The sequence below is a fragment of the Pteropus medius genome, unplaced genomic scaffold (genome assembly GCF_902729225.1).
Source record: "Pteropus medius unplaced genomic scaffold, Ma_sr-lr_union100, whole genome shotgun sequence".
Taxonomy (NCBI): domain Eukaryota; kingdom Metazoa; phylum Chordata; class Mammalia; order Chiroptera; family Pteropodidae; genus Pteropus; species Pteropus medius.
The window spans coordinates 26,513,346-26,528,680 of record NW_024349801.1 but is presented as its reverse complement, the minus strand read 5'-3'; the positions used below and the strand labels follow the sequence as shown (position 1 = coordinate 26,528,680).

Sequence of the window (15,335 nt, the reverse complement as noted above, 5' to 3'; positions counted from 1 at the left end):
CTCTAAAGAGGTTTTAAAAGCTAAACAGTAACAATAGTAAATAAAGAAGGTTTGGAAGATGTAAAGATAAACAACAGACACTCTGCCCTCACTTCCAACAATTATGTATGTCCTCCAGAAGAATGAGGGGAGCCAAAAAATATGTGCTGTGGCTAGTTGCTGGACAATATTTCCTGTCCTTATTGTTCTTTAAAGCTACTGTGCTACATTAAGGTCTTTTGTGTCTGTGAGTAAGACTGCCACTCTGAACCTGTGACATACTGCTGGTGATGGAATAAAGCAAAAAAGAGAGAGAATACAGTTCACAGAAGCAGTACAGACAAGTAGGGGGCTTTTATTCTTGTTTTCAAAGATAAGGGAGTCCTGTGTATTTATAGACAGATGAATGAAAGAGTGGGAAACACCAGAAAAGACAACTGAGGAGGCAACTCCAATAAGTAATATGGATTGAGACAAAGAGCCTAGGTAGAGACATTAGTTTCAGAAAGAAAAAGATGAAAAGAAAGAGACCAATAATGAAGATATGGAGAAACTTAGTGAAAAGACTATGGTGAGAGGTAGAGAGAAACTGGAGAAGAGGAAAAAATTTGACTCAGATAATGTCAATTTTATCAGAATAGAATATTCACAAAAGAGAATCTAGAGTAGGTAGGATTGTGTGTTTAAAGAGAGTTATGCTCTAAAACTAATGCTTAAGGAAATACATTGGTTCTATATTTTGAAATTAATTTTAATGGTTTAACATATAACAAAGCACTTAATTGAATAAATAACCACCCCTCTCCATTGCTGGAATATTTAAAAATCTATGTGGTCCTAATTTTCATATTATTTATATTTATGTCCAAGGAAATAATACATACATAAGTAAATAAATGTATTATATTATTTAAACCCCTATATTCCCAAAGGTAAATTAAACTACCATAGAGCATATTTTCGAATTAAGTGTGAAAAACTGTATTTTTCTCCTAAATTTATTGAGACAAATTCAAATATATAAGAAACTACTTAAGGAATAAAACTTCACATCAAGAAAGTTGCAACATAAAACTACATTATTAACTATAAGAGCACTTTAAAAGGCACTGCCCCTACTAAAACTTTTACTTACATCACAAGCACACCACTCTTGAAACATGAGTAAAATATTCTTCAATTGCATCTGTATAGCAATAGCAGCCTCCCAGTCAGGATCCACTTCTATGTGTTGCCCAACCTGCCTTCTAATTTCTTCCATTCCCTGCAAAAAAAGAGTGGGCACATATGGGCACTCTTTCTTTGCTCCTCCACTGGTAAAATATATAAAAAATTGTCAAGATTCACACACATATATGCACAGCTTTTTAACATGGCTGTTATACTAGTCAGAATGCATGGGTTCAAATCCCAGCTCTGTCATTTTCTCACTTTGTGTCTCTGGTCAAATTATTGCTAAGCTGCAATTCCTTTATATGTATAAAGGGGAATAGTAATAGTAAGTATCTCATAAGATTGCTATGAGGCTCAAGAGATAATGCATGATAATGCATGCTTACTACAGTATCACATGGTAAGCAATCAATAACATTAATAACAATAGCCATACTTAACTAAGGTAGATAGAAAGATCTATTAAAGCAGGATCAGGCAGTTTTTAAATTTTATTTCCACTTTGCTAGATATATCTTTCTTCAAATAAAATCCACAATTTGCTAAAAAAAAATTAAAGACTGGGGGTTACATTTTTAAAAATAAATATATCTTACTGATATACAGAAGAACTATATCATACCTGCATACAGGTAAGAATCTTCAAAAAAGATCGAAAACCTTCAAGAAACTGCATTCTTAATCTTTCCGTCCATACTGTGGGCTTGCTGATCAGGATATACCTATAATTTTAAGAGACAAAGAAATATTTTACTTATTTTGAGATAATTTTAAGGTTCTCAAGGGCTATAAACAATGTTAATGCATCAAAATTAGAGATTCTAATTTCTTACAATAATTAGAAGCTCTGGGAAGAGCTAGAATTATACCAGCAAAATGTGAACTCTCTAAAAGAGGCAGAAGTCAAAACTAAGCTTGACTTCCCTACTCAGTAGTTAGTCTGATTAAGTGAACCTAGAAGCAACTTAGCCTGTCACAATTGGATAACCATAGTACAGATTTTCTACGACTTTGCCCAAAGGGCCAGTTGAAATACCTTCAGCCTCAAAACTGCATATGTCATACAGCTGAAACTTATTGGATTTCGTTAACCAATGTCACCATAAAAAGAATTAATTAATTAATTTAAAAAACCTGCATATGCAGGATGTATGCTGTTTCTATAAACCAACTCTTTCAGAATATTTTATAAACTATAAAATATTTATTGTACACTAAAATTATACATTTTTCCCCTCAAAGGCGTGCAGGCATGAGAATTCTAGAAAATTTGCAACGCGTAAAGTAGTTTGGTCTTAAGAAGACTCAATCCCTTTGTTGTTGCTGCTGTGTGTGCAATGGCCAGAGATTTGTAAATGACTACACTGATAATTTAAATACTGCCATTTGCCTTACTGTTGAATTGTACACCTGAAACTTACTGAATTTCGTTAACCAATGTCTCTATAATATAATATATAATTATAAATAAATAAATACTGCCACTTGGAGTTTTGTGTATTTTGTTTGTCTGTTTTGCATAACATGTAATTTATGTATAATTTATGACTCCCACTGGCTAAATGCTGACTTACTACAGAATTCAGTCACCATTTCTACTTGTACTAAAGATGCAATAAAACAATTTGCAGAATTTTAATTTATATGTCAAAATCATATTTAGAAATTGAGGAATTTGAAACGGTCTGGAAGCATTTTCCTCAGTAATATCAAGGATCCAATGCATACTTCTAGAAATCAAATGTATTTTTTAAATATATTTCTAGGTTGGTTTGGAAGCCTATTTGTTTCTACCTCTCTATACTCTACATGCTCAGTAGAGGAAGTAGACAAAATTAGATTGATTTTTGTTCCTCTAAGTGCTAGAAATAAATAATTATATATATCTTGGAGCTCTTTATTTTAAATAACAAACAAAATGAAATATATTTCATCCTAATATATTCTTAAAAGAAAATAATTTTAAGTTTATGTTTTATTGAAGAATTGCTATCATAACCTTTATAATATTCACTATCGATTTCTAAAATAAATAGAAATTTATTTCCTTTTAGGTCCAACAATCTCAAATGTGATCTATCATGTGATTCCCACTTTAGTTTAAAAGGAAACTCTCCATTCTCTGCAGGGAGAAAAACTTAAGAAATCCCTGATGAATATAAATAACTTGGTTTATATGTATGAAAAAGGGAGTTAAAAAATAATTCAAACCAAGCAGATTATCTGAAATGATGCACAAAGAGACTATCTATACAAGAACAAAAGAACCAAAGTGCATGAGTAGAAGTGAGTGGAAGACGTTGTAATTATGATGGAGATTCATTTAGTGACTCCAAGAGACCCTAAGTTCCTCAGTGCCTTCTTTATTAACTTGGTTTTAACTCTATAAGAAGCCTCTGCTTAAAACACTTATTGACATTAGACAGTTTACAGTTCTTTGTACTTCTTTTCATTATAAAGAGAATCCTATCTAATCAAAAAGATCAGAAGTTTATTTATAAGACAGAACAAATAAGTACACTGTATTTAATAGGTACCCTCACCTTTTGTCTCCAATGACTTACTTTAGATCACATATTACAGCATATACTCTTCCCAATTTGTCCTGGCTATAACCCTGGAAGTTGAATTTGTTGTTCCTATCCAAGTACTCAGGCAAAACTTCTAGCAGAGTTTCAGTAATGACAGAAATAACATTCTGCTCTTCAATAAGATGTCGAGCCTGTACAGTATTTCAAGAATATTGTCTTTAGTTTTAACTCATTATAGTATTAACTTACAATATTCGTTCATTCAGTTGGTCAGTAAGTAATTTCTAATATGTTTACTGAACATCACAGTCCTCATTTTCACAGAAAAGCAATTTCTGAGAAATTATTTTCTAGTAAAAATTCCTTATACCTCAGTAACTAGAAAACATCTGTCTGGACACCCCAAGCCTATTACACAGATTATCTACAATGTTTGCCTTCAGTAAGCACACAATGAGCAAAAGTAGAACAAACATAGATATACTTCATGACTTCTATAACATTATTATTTATTCTTGCACCTTCCCCTCACTCCCAATCCAATGTCTCTTCCCCATCCTTTTCTCTGGACTTGGAAACAGGAAAGCAAAAATAGTTAGCCAAACTGTCCAGAAGAAATTGGAAAAGTATACAAAACAACAACAACAACAACAAAACACAGAATCCTCCACTCTCCTCCCAACAACAACAACAAAACAGAATCCTCCACTTTCCTCCCATCCCCATGCAGCACCATATCTCACGCAAATGCTTGACAGTCATACTCTCTTGCTGCTTTGTTTCACCTTAATCTATCTACTCCGACACACACACACACACACACACACACACACACACACACACACACACACACACATCCTCCACCTACCCCCCCACCACGAACCAAAAACTAAAGAACAAAAAATCGTAAAAAAATTATTTTGGTATTGAAAAGGCCCTGTTCTTCCTAAATTACTCTAGAAACTGAGAAACCAGCTCTGGAATTCACTTGCGGGGATCAGAACTTTAGGACAAAGGTAGTGCCAATCATTCCCAATTCATAAGTTATCTAGTCTTGGGATACCACTAATGTATCATTCACACGCAGATACTACTTAAGTATTATTCAACTTCCCAAATGGAATTAGCCCAACATAGTGATTCTGACATTATTTTGATTCAATACTAAGCAAAATACTTAAAAAGCAAAACAAGTTTTACTTAGAAAGATTACAAAAAAATTATTAATACATACCAGTGTAGGAACAGTAAACATTTGAACAGAGAGTGCAGTTACAGAGATACTTCTGTCATGATCATCACTGATATATTCTTTCTGCAACTGTTTATAATACTGAAAGATATAATAAATAAATCGAGAATCAATTATAAATGACTACTGAAAACTTAAAATCTCAATTTTAACAGCTGCTGCAAATTTGTTTCTATGTATAAGATGAAAAGTGTTATAATTTCCAGTTCTTAAGGGAAATAATATGGTCAACAAAAATATTTTAGAAAGAGAATAATGAACAAAAGACCAAACATGAACTCAGCTACCCAATCTAGTAGATCTGTAAGTGAGAAGTACAAAAAAACCAAAATGTACAAAACACACAAACAAGTAAAAGTGAGAGGACTGAAATGGTGCAGTTATATCCTTTCTCCAAACAGAATCTGGGGCAATCATTAGCAAATTCTATCCCAACGATATAGGGCAGGGACTATATTCCAAGTATTTAAAAACTGATGACTAAGAAAACCAAGCAGTCAGATTCAATCCAGCCTTAAACAGAATAGATCCTGGCTGTACATAACTTCTTATCCATATTGGTGAATACCAGTTGAAAATCAACTCTGACATGTTGGGAGAACAAAAATAATACATTCAGTCATATATCAAGCACAGTGCTGGATCCTTAAGCTATGTATTTAATTTTATCCACCGGAATTACCACAAAGTTTAAGAGGTAACCATAGTATACAGAAAAATATCATTTTAGTAAGGAGAACGGATTTTGTATATGAAAAAAATTTCATTTCAGATCCTACATATAATCCAATATTACACCTCTTAGAAGTTTTAAAATAGAGTTGACAACTTGATTTGTCATCACCTTTCGAGAAACCACATATCTTATTTACTTTTAACAAACTACTTCTAAAATCCAGGGAGTGCAGGTATCTTATGCCACAGTATCATATGCCTTCAATAATCACTATGTCACTCTCTGCTTCCAGTTCTATCCTGGGTCCTACCTTTGTACTGTCTTCAGTTTTACAAAAACTGCGTGCAACTCAAAATCAGAGAAAACCAACAAATACTTATTGAATATACTATATAAGGCAAAGTGGGAGATTCAAAGAAGTCCCTGTTCTATGTAATCTTGCAAACTAACTTGATAGACAGAAAATATATAACAATGTAAAGAATACACAATAGATCAATAAAACAATATATAAAAGCTCTAAGTTTTATCTTTACGTTTCAGCCTCAGTTTAGTATAACTCTTGACAATCTAATTCCTGCCTCCCTTTAGTATTTATATATGTTCTTTTTCCCTGCTATGCCTTTCTACTAGTCACTTCTACTCTTGTAATAATTTTACTAACAGGAAAATAATTAGGAAGAATGAATAAATGTGATATCCTATTGGTCTATCTAGACAAATAATAAGTCATTTTTAACCTATCTCCTCTTCCAGACCACTGTTTCCTACTACTGAATGCGAAAATAAAAGAATGTTTGACAAAGAAATGAATCATAAAATTAAATTCTTGACTCAAAATTATCCTTGTTGTTTCATTACTTCATTTACAAAAACATTTTCTATTTTGGTTTGTTGATATCTACTTATAAAAAACAATTACCTTCACAAATTCCATAGCAAAGAATTTTTTGTATTCCAGCTCCATAAAAAAACTGCTGAAGATCAATTCGTGAAGGATCTTACGGGCACCTATAGATCATTTTGGGGGGAAGACGGGAGTATCATCAAGGCAAAACAAACAAACAAACAAACAAACATTACAGTGATTACAAGTGGCCGAATATTATAAAAATATTTCACATGCTGGTAGACCTCAAGGACTCAAATATGAGTAGCATTTATTACCTTAATATTTAATATACTATAAAATACATATATATGGTCTTTTTCCCTTTTTCTGTGCCCCATCACCACTTTATCTTATTTCTTTCTACTTCTCTCAACCTTCCTTTAATCCTTTTCATTCCAGTTCACTCAAAACTACTCTTACTCTGTATCTTCCCTTTTCCATCTCCTTTAGCCTTCCTTTTTTTGCTCTTTGTTTAGATTTTAAAAATGAAAATTAGCATAGCTTTAAGAAGGGTACTATTACATTAATACATATATATATGTATGTAAGTATATAAAATATATATGTGTATATATATACTCTTTTTACCTGCCCTGACTAAATGAAAAGGAACTGTAATTAAAAAGGCAATACCCCTGGTTTTAACACAGAAGAATACATATTGATTGGCTAACCTTACCTTAAAATATAATCAAGATTGCTGACTTAATAAACAAAGGAGATTATGACTCTACTTTAAGGTCATAATCTCCCTTTGCTTAATGGCAAGCAGCATTAGCAAATATCTACCTACCTTTATAAAGCTTGGCATCCCAAAGCATTAACCTGCTTATGAGACAGGGATTCTCAGAGCCAGGTTCTTCTCTAAGGCATGCTTGGCAAAAGATCTGTCGAAAGTCACCTATAAAAAAATGAAGCCACATAATTTTTATTCTTATAATTTCTCCTAAAAGTATGTTTCCTATAACATATAAGAAGAATTAACATTAATCTTCCCACACTTGATGTCAAGAATAATTCTGTCAACATCAGAGTCAAAAACCAATATTATTTACAGCACTTGAAATACACTCCTGAAAATTAATCAAAAGGTATAAACCAGAAAAAGAGAGAAATCTTATTTTATATGCAATGACATTTAAAAAATTTTTTTTAAAAAGCATTTTATGAGAAATAAGAAAAACAGGCTATATGCTTACTTGAATAGCTCATAATTTTGTTCATCCAGGAGCCAAGACGCAAAGCAAATTTCTGATGAGCCATAACCTCAGAATGTAATACTTCTACATGAAGTGGATGTTGAGAGACATTTTCTGAATGACTCTATAAATGAAAGTATATTTAAAAAAACAAAAACAAAAAACCTTGCAATTCCAAATCTCTGGCTCTACATGCCTCAATCCTACCTTTACTTAGTATGTCAAACCACTTCAACAATGTAGTTATTCTACCTAGGCTCTAATAATGTGCATTTTTCTTAAATTTTCTCTGTCCCTAATCCAGAAAATTACCTTTATGTCTTCCTTTGCTTCCTGGCAAGCAGAAAAAGCACCTGCTTTAACAGCTCGACGACCCTAATTATAGACAAACATGAGAATTAAGTAGTAGAATGACAATCCCAATCAATAAGTAACATATAGCCCAGAGACCTAATCAGCTCTTAATTATTAATCATTTGTCGATTACCTAAAAGTCAAAAGTTGGGAAATACCTGGAAAATAAACAAATGTTTAACACCTATATGTAGCTTCAGTACATTCAATACCACTAGCAGAGAATTTCTATACTTTAAGATTTTGGATTTCCTGCCTGATAATAACAACTTAGGTTTACTAAGCGCCTGCTATATGTTTTAAATACTTCTCATGAACGAACCTAAAGTTCCTCAGCACTTGTTCTATAACACACTTGAGGTCCACTAGTGGGTCAGAGGTGTGGCCAGGATATTGATTCCTCAAGCCTTAGGATCACAATATTAATTACTAACACCATACTGCTTCTTCCACTATACTATATTCCTCTCAAGAACAGAATTAGGTTAAATATTCCTTCTATATACCTAGGAACACATTTTGCTTTGGATGGATATTAAATAAAAGCTGAGCCATAAATCAATAATATTCTAAAAATAGTTTTAATAATGTTAAAACCTCAGATATGTTAAACTTTTCGTAATTCATCCATTTATTCATTTATTCAATAAATAATTACAGACACAGACTAAAGTTGAGCTGACATTCTTAATCATTCTTTGCCAAATACATTAACTTTCTAATTATTTAGAATAAAAGAGGAAAGTTATAGTTATCTACAACTATGATATACGCCAGAAAAATCAAGTTTTAACCAATTTACCTAGGCTATAATGAATAAGTAAAGAGGACGGCTGGACCTAACACAATACTAAGGCACTTAGCAAGGGCTCTGTTAACATCTGACTTCCAGGAACTTGATGTAAGACAGCACAACAAATCAAGTGAAGCTCACAAACCTCTTTATCTATGGCAGTAGTGTGCAACTGGGCCTCTGCAAGCTCACAGTCAAGAGCTCTTTGTAGACTGTATATGACATGGTCATATGAATGGTGTTCATCATTAAAAAGGACACAATAGTATCTTTCATTTTTCTCCCTATTTAAAAAAAAGATATACACTTAGACACTGCAACAAATAAACAAAGGAAAATGTGAAAAATAGGCTAAAATAATATAAGACCTATACTGAAGCAGCACTGTGTATTTTCTTACATATAAGAAAATACCAATGTAATACTGAAATAGGAAATTATTTTAAGTGATATAGTGCCATGAAATTTTAAAAACCCTGATAAAAGTATTAGCTTTTCTATGTTTTTCCCCTTATTTTAAGAATTACTTCTAGATGTAAATTATTACTCTCAATTTACTGACAGGATGTTTCTAATACTATGCTTAACTCTTGCTAATCTCCAAACATTTTTGGGGTCTTGTTCTAAATAATTTATAAGGACCTAGCAGCCACTTATCCCAGTAGGGAACTAATTGCCCAGTTCAATATTGGCCTGGACCTACTTCAAGGTTTTCCAGAACATTGTGTCTTTAGCTCACATGTGTCTTTACGACAAAGGGACATAGGCCTCAGACTCAGAACCTTCAAGTGGGCAATGAAAAATAGTAAGATTTTATTAACCGTTAGTTTTTATTGAATTTAAAAATTACCTTTATGTCTTCTTTGTTTTATCTTATATTTCTGGTTTTATAGTGCATGTAAGTTTTTTTAAAAGTGTATAAATTTAGAGGGCCAGAACTACCATTTAACTGAGGGACCTTATAAACACGTAGGTCACTTAAGCTTTTAATCTTATTGAGATGACAGTGTGTCTTCCATCTTTAAGAAGAGTATAATATCTACATTTGAAAGTAGAGTGAGGATCTTATAAAATATGTGAAAACAGCTGTCATGGGCTACACAAATTTAGATGTTATTATCAAACAGTTTACGATATGCTTTTATAATAAAATTATTGATCCTCATATAACTGTAAGAGGCAGATTTTCTTGGGTCTCCTATAGCTTAGGATAAAGAAGCTCAAAAAGACTTCTCCAATGCCACGAGAAAGACTAGAATTCAGATCTGTGAATCTGAAGTCCAATGTTGCCTACATACACAGGCACAGTCAAGCAAATCTCTCTTTTTAGACAGGCAGATTGCTAACCAAATTATGTTACCAACACAAAGTTTCTTAAAGGATTTAACTGATGTTATCACGTATTTGAAATTAAAACCTTTGTGGACACGATCATTGATGACCTCTATTTCCCCAAGCAGTTTGACCCAGCAAGAGTCAAAACAACACATTTAATGTCTTCATAAACTGAATGTCTTAATTCTCTCTCCTTCTAAAATAAAACCAAAAAACCCAGTAAACTCAAAGAAAAATGGTATTTATATTGCTGATGCAATTTTGTGACCTAAGGTTACACTGATAAAAAAAAATTCCCACAAGGCCCAAACTGTATCTTCATATGAGGTCTGGAATTCCCTTTTGCATTTGTAAGTTAAGAGCGAATATTGTGGTCATTCAAAGACTTATTCACGACTGTTAGGAATTGCTGGGTTTTGGCTTAAAAGTGTTAAATACCTCCAACTGAAATAATCCTAGATATGAAAGCACAGGGCTAAGGGCTATCTCCTCGTTTCCACCGTCAAACTTTTATCATAAAGACCTGGGCTAAAGACACACTGTTCTGGAGAACCTCAAAGTTGGTCCAGGCCAGTATTGAACTGGGCAATTAGTTCCCTACTGGCATAAGTGGCTGTTAGGTCCTTATAAATTATTTAGAACAAGACATCAAAAATGTTTTTTTCTTAAAAATCAGAAGCTCCAGATTATGCTCTTTTGATTTAACTTCTGTATAGTGCCTAGAAGAGTATCTCATATAAATGGACATTTTGGAAGTATTTCCAAGAGATAATTCTCTATAAAATTTTCATAATGATAATAAATTAAGCAGTAAATAACAACAAAAAACATTTTTCCAAAACTTATTTTGCAATATAAACAATCACTGCTAAAACTTCTAATTTTTGAAATATCTCTCCACCTTATCTGGAGTTCGGGAGGCAATTCTTTCTCTTCTTCCCATATAGTCATTTCCACAATGTATTTTATCACTGATGGGAATATTTTCCTGGCTTGGGCAATTATCTCTTCATTCAATGGACAACGTAAATTCTGTAAGAAAGCAGAGAAAAATATACTACTAACACTGTATACAAATAAGTGAATGAGGATGATAATGTTATTAATTTATAATTGTTTTGCTCATTACATCATCTTCCAGGAATGAAACAAGTTGACCTCAATAGGGTTGCTATTCATATCAGTTTAGCTTAATTCCTGTGGCCAAGTTGGTGCTAGAGATAACAGAAAGATAAGGAGACAGAACCTTTTAGTAATGTTCTCCCTTATGAATGTTCTCCGCCTTTCTGAGTAACCTATTTAGGATATTAAAGAACTACTGGTCATCTCTGATAGCTTACCAAAATCTTTTCATAATTTCTTTCAACTGATTCTCATAGCTACTCTGTAAGAAAGGCAGAGAATTAATGACATTTAAAGGATAAGGAACCTATCCATGGTCAAAGTGCCTATAAATAGTAGAAGCAAGACTAAAACCTGGATCTTCTGACACCTATAAAAACAGTTCTTTTCATTAGAACGACCTCTTTAATAGAAGGCTTGTTCAAACCTATCAGCTAAAAAATGGAAATTGAAACCACAATGAGATACTGCTGCACATCTGCTAGGGTGACTATACTCAAAAAGTCAGATAATAACAAGTGTTGCATATGTGGAGAAATCTGAACTCATGCATTAATGGTAGAAATGTAAAATGTGCAGCCAAGTTGGAAACAGTCTGACAGATGCTCAAAATGTTAAGTATAGTTACCATATGAACCCACCGTTCCACTCCTAAATATCTATCTATCCAAGATAAAAACATGTCCACACAAAAACTTATACACAAATGTTCACAGCAGGTATTATTCATAACAGCGAAAAGTGGAAATAACCCAAATGTCCATCAACTGATAAATGGATAAATAAAATGTAGTAAATATCTATAAAATGGAACATGATTTGGCCATAAAAAGGAATGAAATGCATGCTATAACATGGATGAACCTTGAGGTGAAAGAAGCCAATCAAAAAGACCACATATTATATGATCCCATTTATATAAAATGTCTAGGAAAGGCAACTCTATAGTGATAGAAATTCAATTAGTGATTGCCTAAAGTTGGGGAGTTTGGAAGAAATAGGGAATGACTGCTAATGGGTATAGGGTTTCTTTTGGGGTGATGAAAATGTTCTATAATTGATTGTGGTGAAAGCTGCACAACTCCATGACTATACTAAAAAAGCACTGATTTGTACACTTTAAATGGAATGTAACTTATAGCTCAATAAGCTGTTTAAACAAAGGCGTAAACAGGAAAAAAAAACCATAGTCGCTCCTTAAGGCAAAAAAGAAAAAAAATCCAGTATAAATTTGTGGGACACGTGATCAGTGCTGGCGAAGAAGTGAGTTAATGCCTTGGCAGTTTAGGGAGAAACAAAAAACAAAAAACAATGAGCTGCCACGTTAAAAATAGTAACTTCTCTGATCCAGAAATAAAATGTTTTTCCATTTATTTAGATCTTTAATTTCTTTCAGTAATGTTTTAGTTTTCAGAATATCAATTTTATGCTTCTTTTGTTAAATGCATTTCTAAATATTTTATTCTCTTTGATAGTCTAATGAATGGAATTTCTTCCTTAATTTCATCTTCAGATTGTGTTCATTACAATGTATAGAAATAAAAGTAATTTTTGTATAATCATCTTGCATCTATAATCTTGCTGAACATTTACTAGTTCTAACAATTTTTTTAGTGGATTCCTTAGGATTTTCTATACACAACATCATGTCATTTGCAAATAAAGCTAGTTTTACGTCTGCCTTTCCAATCTGGATGCCTTTTCTTCCTTTTTCTTGCCTACTGCCCTGGATAGAACCTCCAATACAATACTGAATAGATTTAGGAAGAGCAGAATCTTTGTCTTGTTTTTGATCTTAGAGGGAGAGTATCTAGTACTTTCCTGTGAGTTTTTCACAGATGCCCTATATCAGGTTGAAGAAGTTCCCGTCTATGGTAAGTTTGTTAAGTCTTTTTATCTTGAAAGTGTGTTGGATTTAGTCAAATGCTCTTGCATCTACTGTGATGATCATGTGGTTTTGTTATTCTATTTATATGGTATATTATATTAATTGATTTTCAGATGTTAAACTACGTACTTCATTTTACAACATATGAAGCTCATTATGCCACATCATCTCATTATTAGTAATGACGCTGATATTAATGACTGGTTGCAAATGATGATAGTATGATACTTCCATTGTAAAGTTTCACTTTTTTCCCCTTATGACTAGCAAGTAATCTGTAAGATGACAATTTAGAACCATGTAAATATTGTTCCTCATCAACTAGAGTTATTAATGGTTTTAGCATCCATTAATGATCTTGTCTAAATCATATATTTCCCAAGGGTTTGCAAAATGTTGATTTTTCTAATTCTATTATCCCTTCTCTCTTAGCTAGCATTCGTCTAGAAAAAAGAGCTTTACCTCTTAAACTGGAAATACTTGTTTACCATGAAACACAATTCCTACTTAAAAGGCAGAATCAATGCTTAGTTTATTCCCTTTAATTACCAATTTTTAGAGTAAAGAATTGATATAATAACCACAACCATGGTAACAACATTCATTTATTCATTTTAGTTTTCATGGGAGTTTTATTAGGAACTCATGAATTTTTATATATTCACTATAAGTGAATCAAATATAGCGATTATAATTTTTTTGATGCTCCTACTGTCCAACTCTGGTCAAGCTGGGTCCTAGGCCCTTTTGACACAAATCCATCCTTACAAGCTTAACTATTCCCTGACAGATCTGGAATCTGGTATTTTTACAGCAATCCCTGATTTCTTTTAGTGAGAAATGGTACTTAAGAGATCAAAATCTAGGCCCTATGGGTGTTCACTGCTAAAGGTTAACCAGAACAGTTTAAAAGGTACAAAAACTCTTTATTCCTTGAAATTTCGAAAAGAATTCTTCTGTGAAAGTATTTGAACATAGCATTTTTTAGAAAGTACTTCTTGTGACAATTTTCTGAATTTCTTCAATGGTTATTTGTTGTTCAAGTTTTCTGTTTTTGAATAAACCATGGCACTTTATACTGTTTGATAAAATAATCCATTTTCAAATGTATTTGCACAGTCATATAAAAAGTTTATAATTGTTTTAATTCCTTCTTTGGCTATGATTATTTCCTCATTCTCATTAATAATTGTCTATATCTAGGTTTCCTCACTTTTTTTTCTTGATTAGGATGTATAGTAGATAATCAATTCGTTGACTTTTTTCTTTAAGAAAAGCAATGATTAAATTTATGCATGATTTCTGCTGTTTTCTAAGTTATCATATTCTGCTTCTATCAATAATTACCTCCATTTGCTCTTTTAGGCTTACATAAATACTTTTACTTATCAAATTGACTGCTTAGCAAAAAGCATTCTGAGTTCATCTTTTCACTGTGAATTCATTTCTTCCTTAGAGAAATAAAAAATTATCAAGTCTTTAACTTTTCTAGATTGGAATAAAACACCTTACATTTAAACAATAGAACATAAAAATCAGGGTTTTCAAAGGAATTCAGTTCACCCATACACATAACATTTATTTCTAATTTCATCATGTTTAAAATAGTTAGCAATTTTTAAAAACTAATATTCTTACCTCTTTTGTAGTACCTGCTCTTCCAGGTTCGTGACTTACACAAAAAGGGCCAGTTTTCCATGCCTCTGTGTCTCCACAGTCACAAAATCCTCCTCCAGTAGAAGTATGCATCTAATAAATGAAAAATAAGTTTGTCTTGATTTCAAAACATGACAAGGCAAAGAAGAATGATAAAGATGATTCAAATAATAAGTGCACCCCAATATTTCAACCTTAATTGCCTTTAGTGTAATAAGCTGGATATATCAAAAATCATTTTGGTTAGTTAACCCCAAACAAAAGTCCTGAACACTTAATCACAATACAAATGGACCTTCAAAAATGATAAAATTTTGAAACATGCTAATTTTTAAATAATTTTTAAAGTTTTGTACTAATAGAGAACAAGAAATTGTGAAGTGTGCAAAAAATAATCTATACAATACCCAGAATACTTGAGTAACGAGATTTTCTGATTAAACACTTATAAAAATCATTATGATGCTATATAGTACTTAAGAAAT

General features: G+C 32.3%; 1 protein-coding gene across 2 annotated transcripts in view; it reads right to left on the bottom strand.

Moving 5' to 3' along the window:
- UBR1 (ubiquitin protein ligase E3 component n-recognin 1) overlaps nucleotides 1-15,335 on the bottom strand; it is a 103,488-nt gene that overhangs the window by 62,462 nt on the left and 25,691 nt on the right. For both annotated transcript variants that reach the window (XM_039888354.1, XM_039888355.1), the window contains 11 exons: nucleotides 14,833-14,943; nucleotides 11,086-11,216; nucleotides 8,995-9,133; nucleotides 8,015-8,077; nucleotides 7,703-7,826; nucleotides 7,297-7,404; nucleotides 6,534-6,622; nucleotides 4,918-5,016; nucleotides 3,717-3,874; nucleotides 1,775-1,874; nucleotides 1,115-1,243 (listed from right to left, as the gene is read on the bottom strand). In XM_039888354.1, coding sequence (XP_039744288.1) covers nucleotides 1,115-1,243; nucleotides 1,775-1,874; nucleotides 3,717-3,874; nucleotides 4,918-5,016; nucleotides 6,534-6,622; nucleotides 7,297-7,404; nucleotides 7,703-7,826; nucleotides 8,015-8,077; nucleotides 8,995-9,133; nucleotides 11,086-11,216; nucleotides 14,833-14,943 — 1,251 coding nt within the window. The remainder of the gene's footprint in view (nucleotides 1-1,114; nucleotides 1,244-1,774; nucleotides 1,875-3,716; nucleotides 3,875-4,917; nucleotides 5,017-6,533; nucleotides 6,623-7,296; nucleotides 7,405-7,702; nucleotides 7,827-8,014; nucleotides 8,078-8,994; nucleotides 9,134-11,085; nucleotides 11,217-14,832; nucleotides 14,944-15,335) is intronic.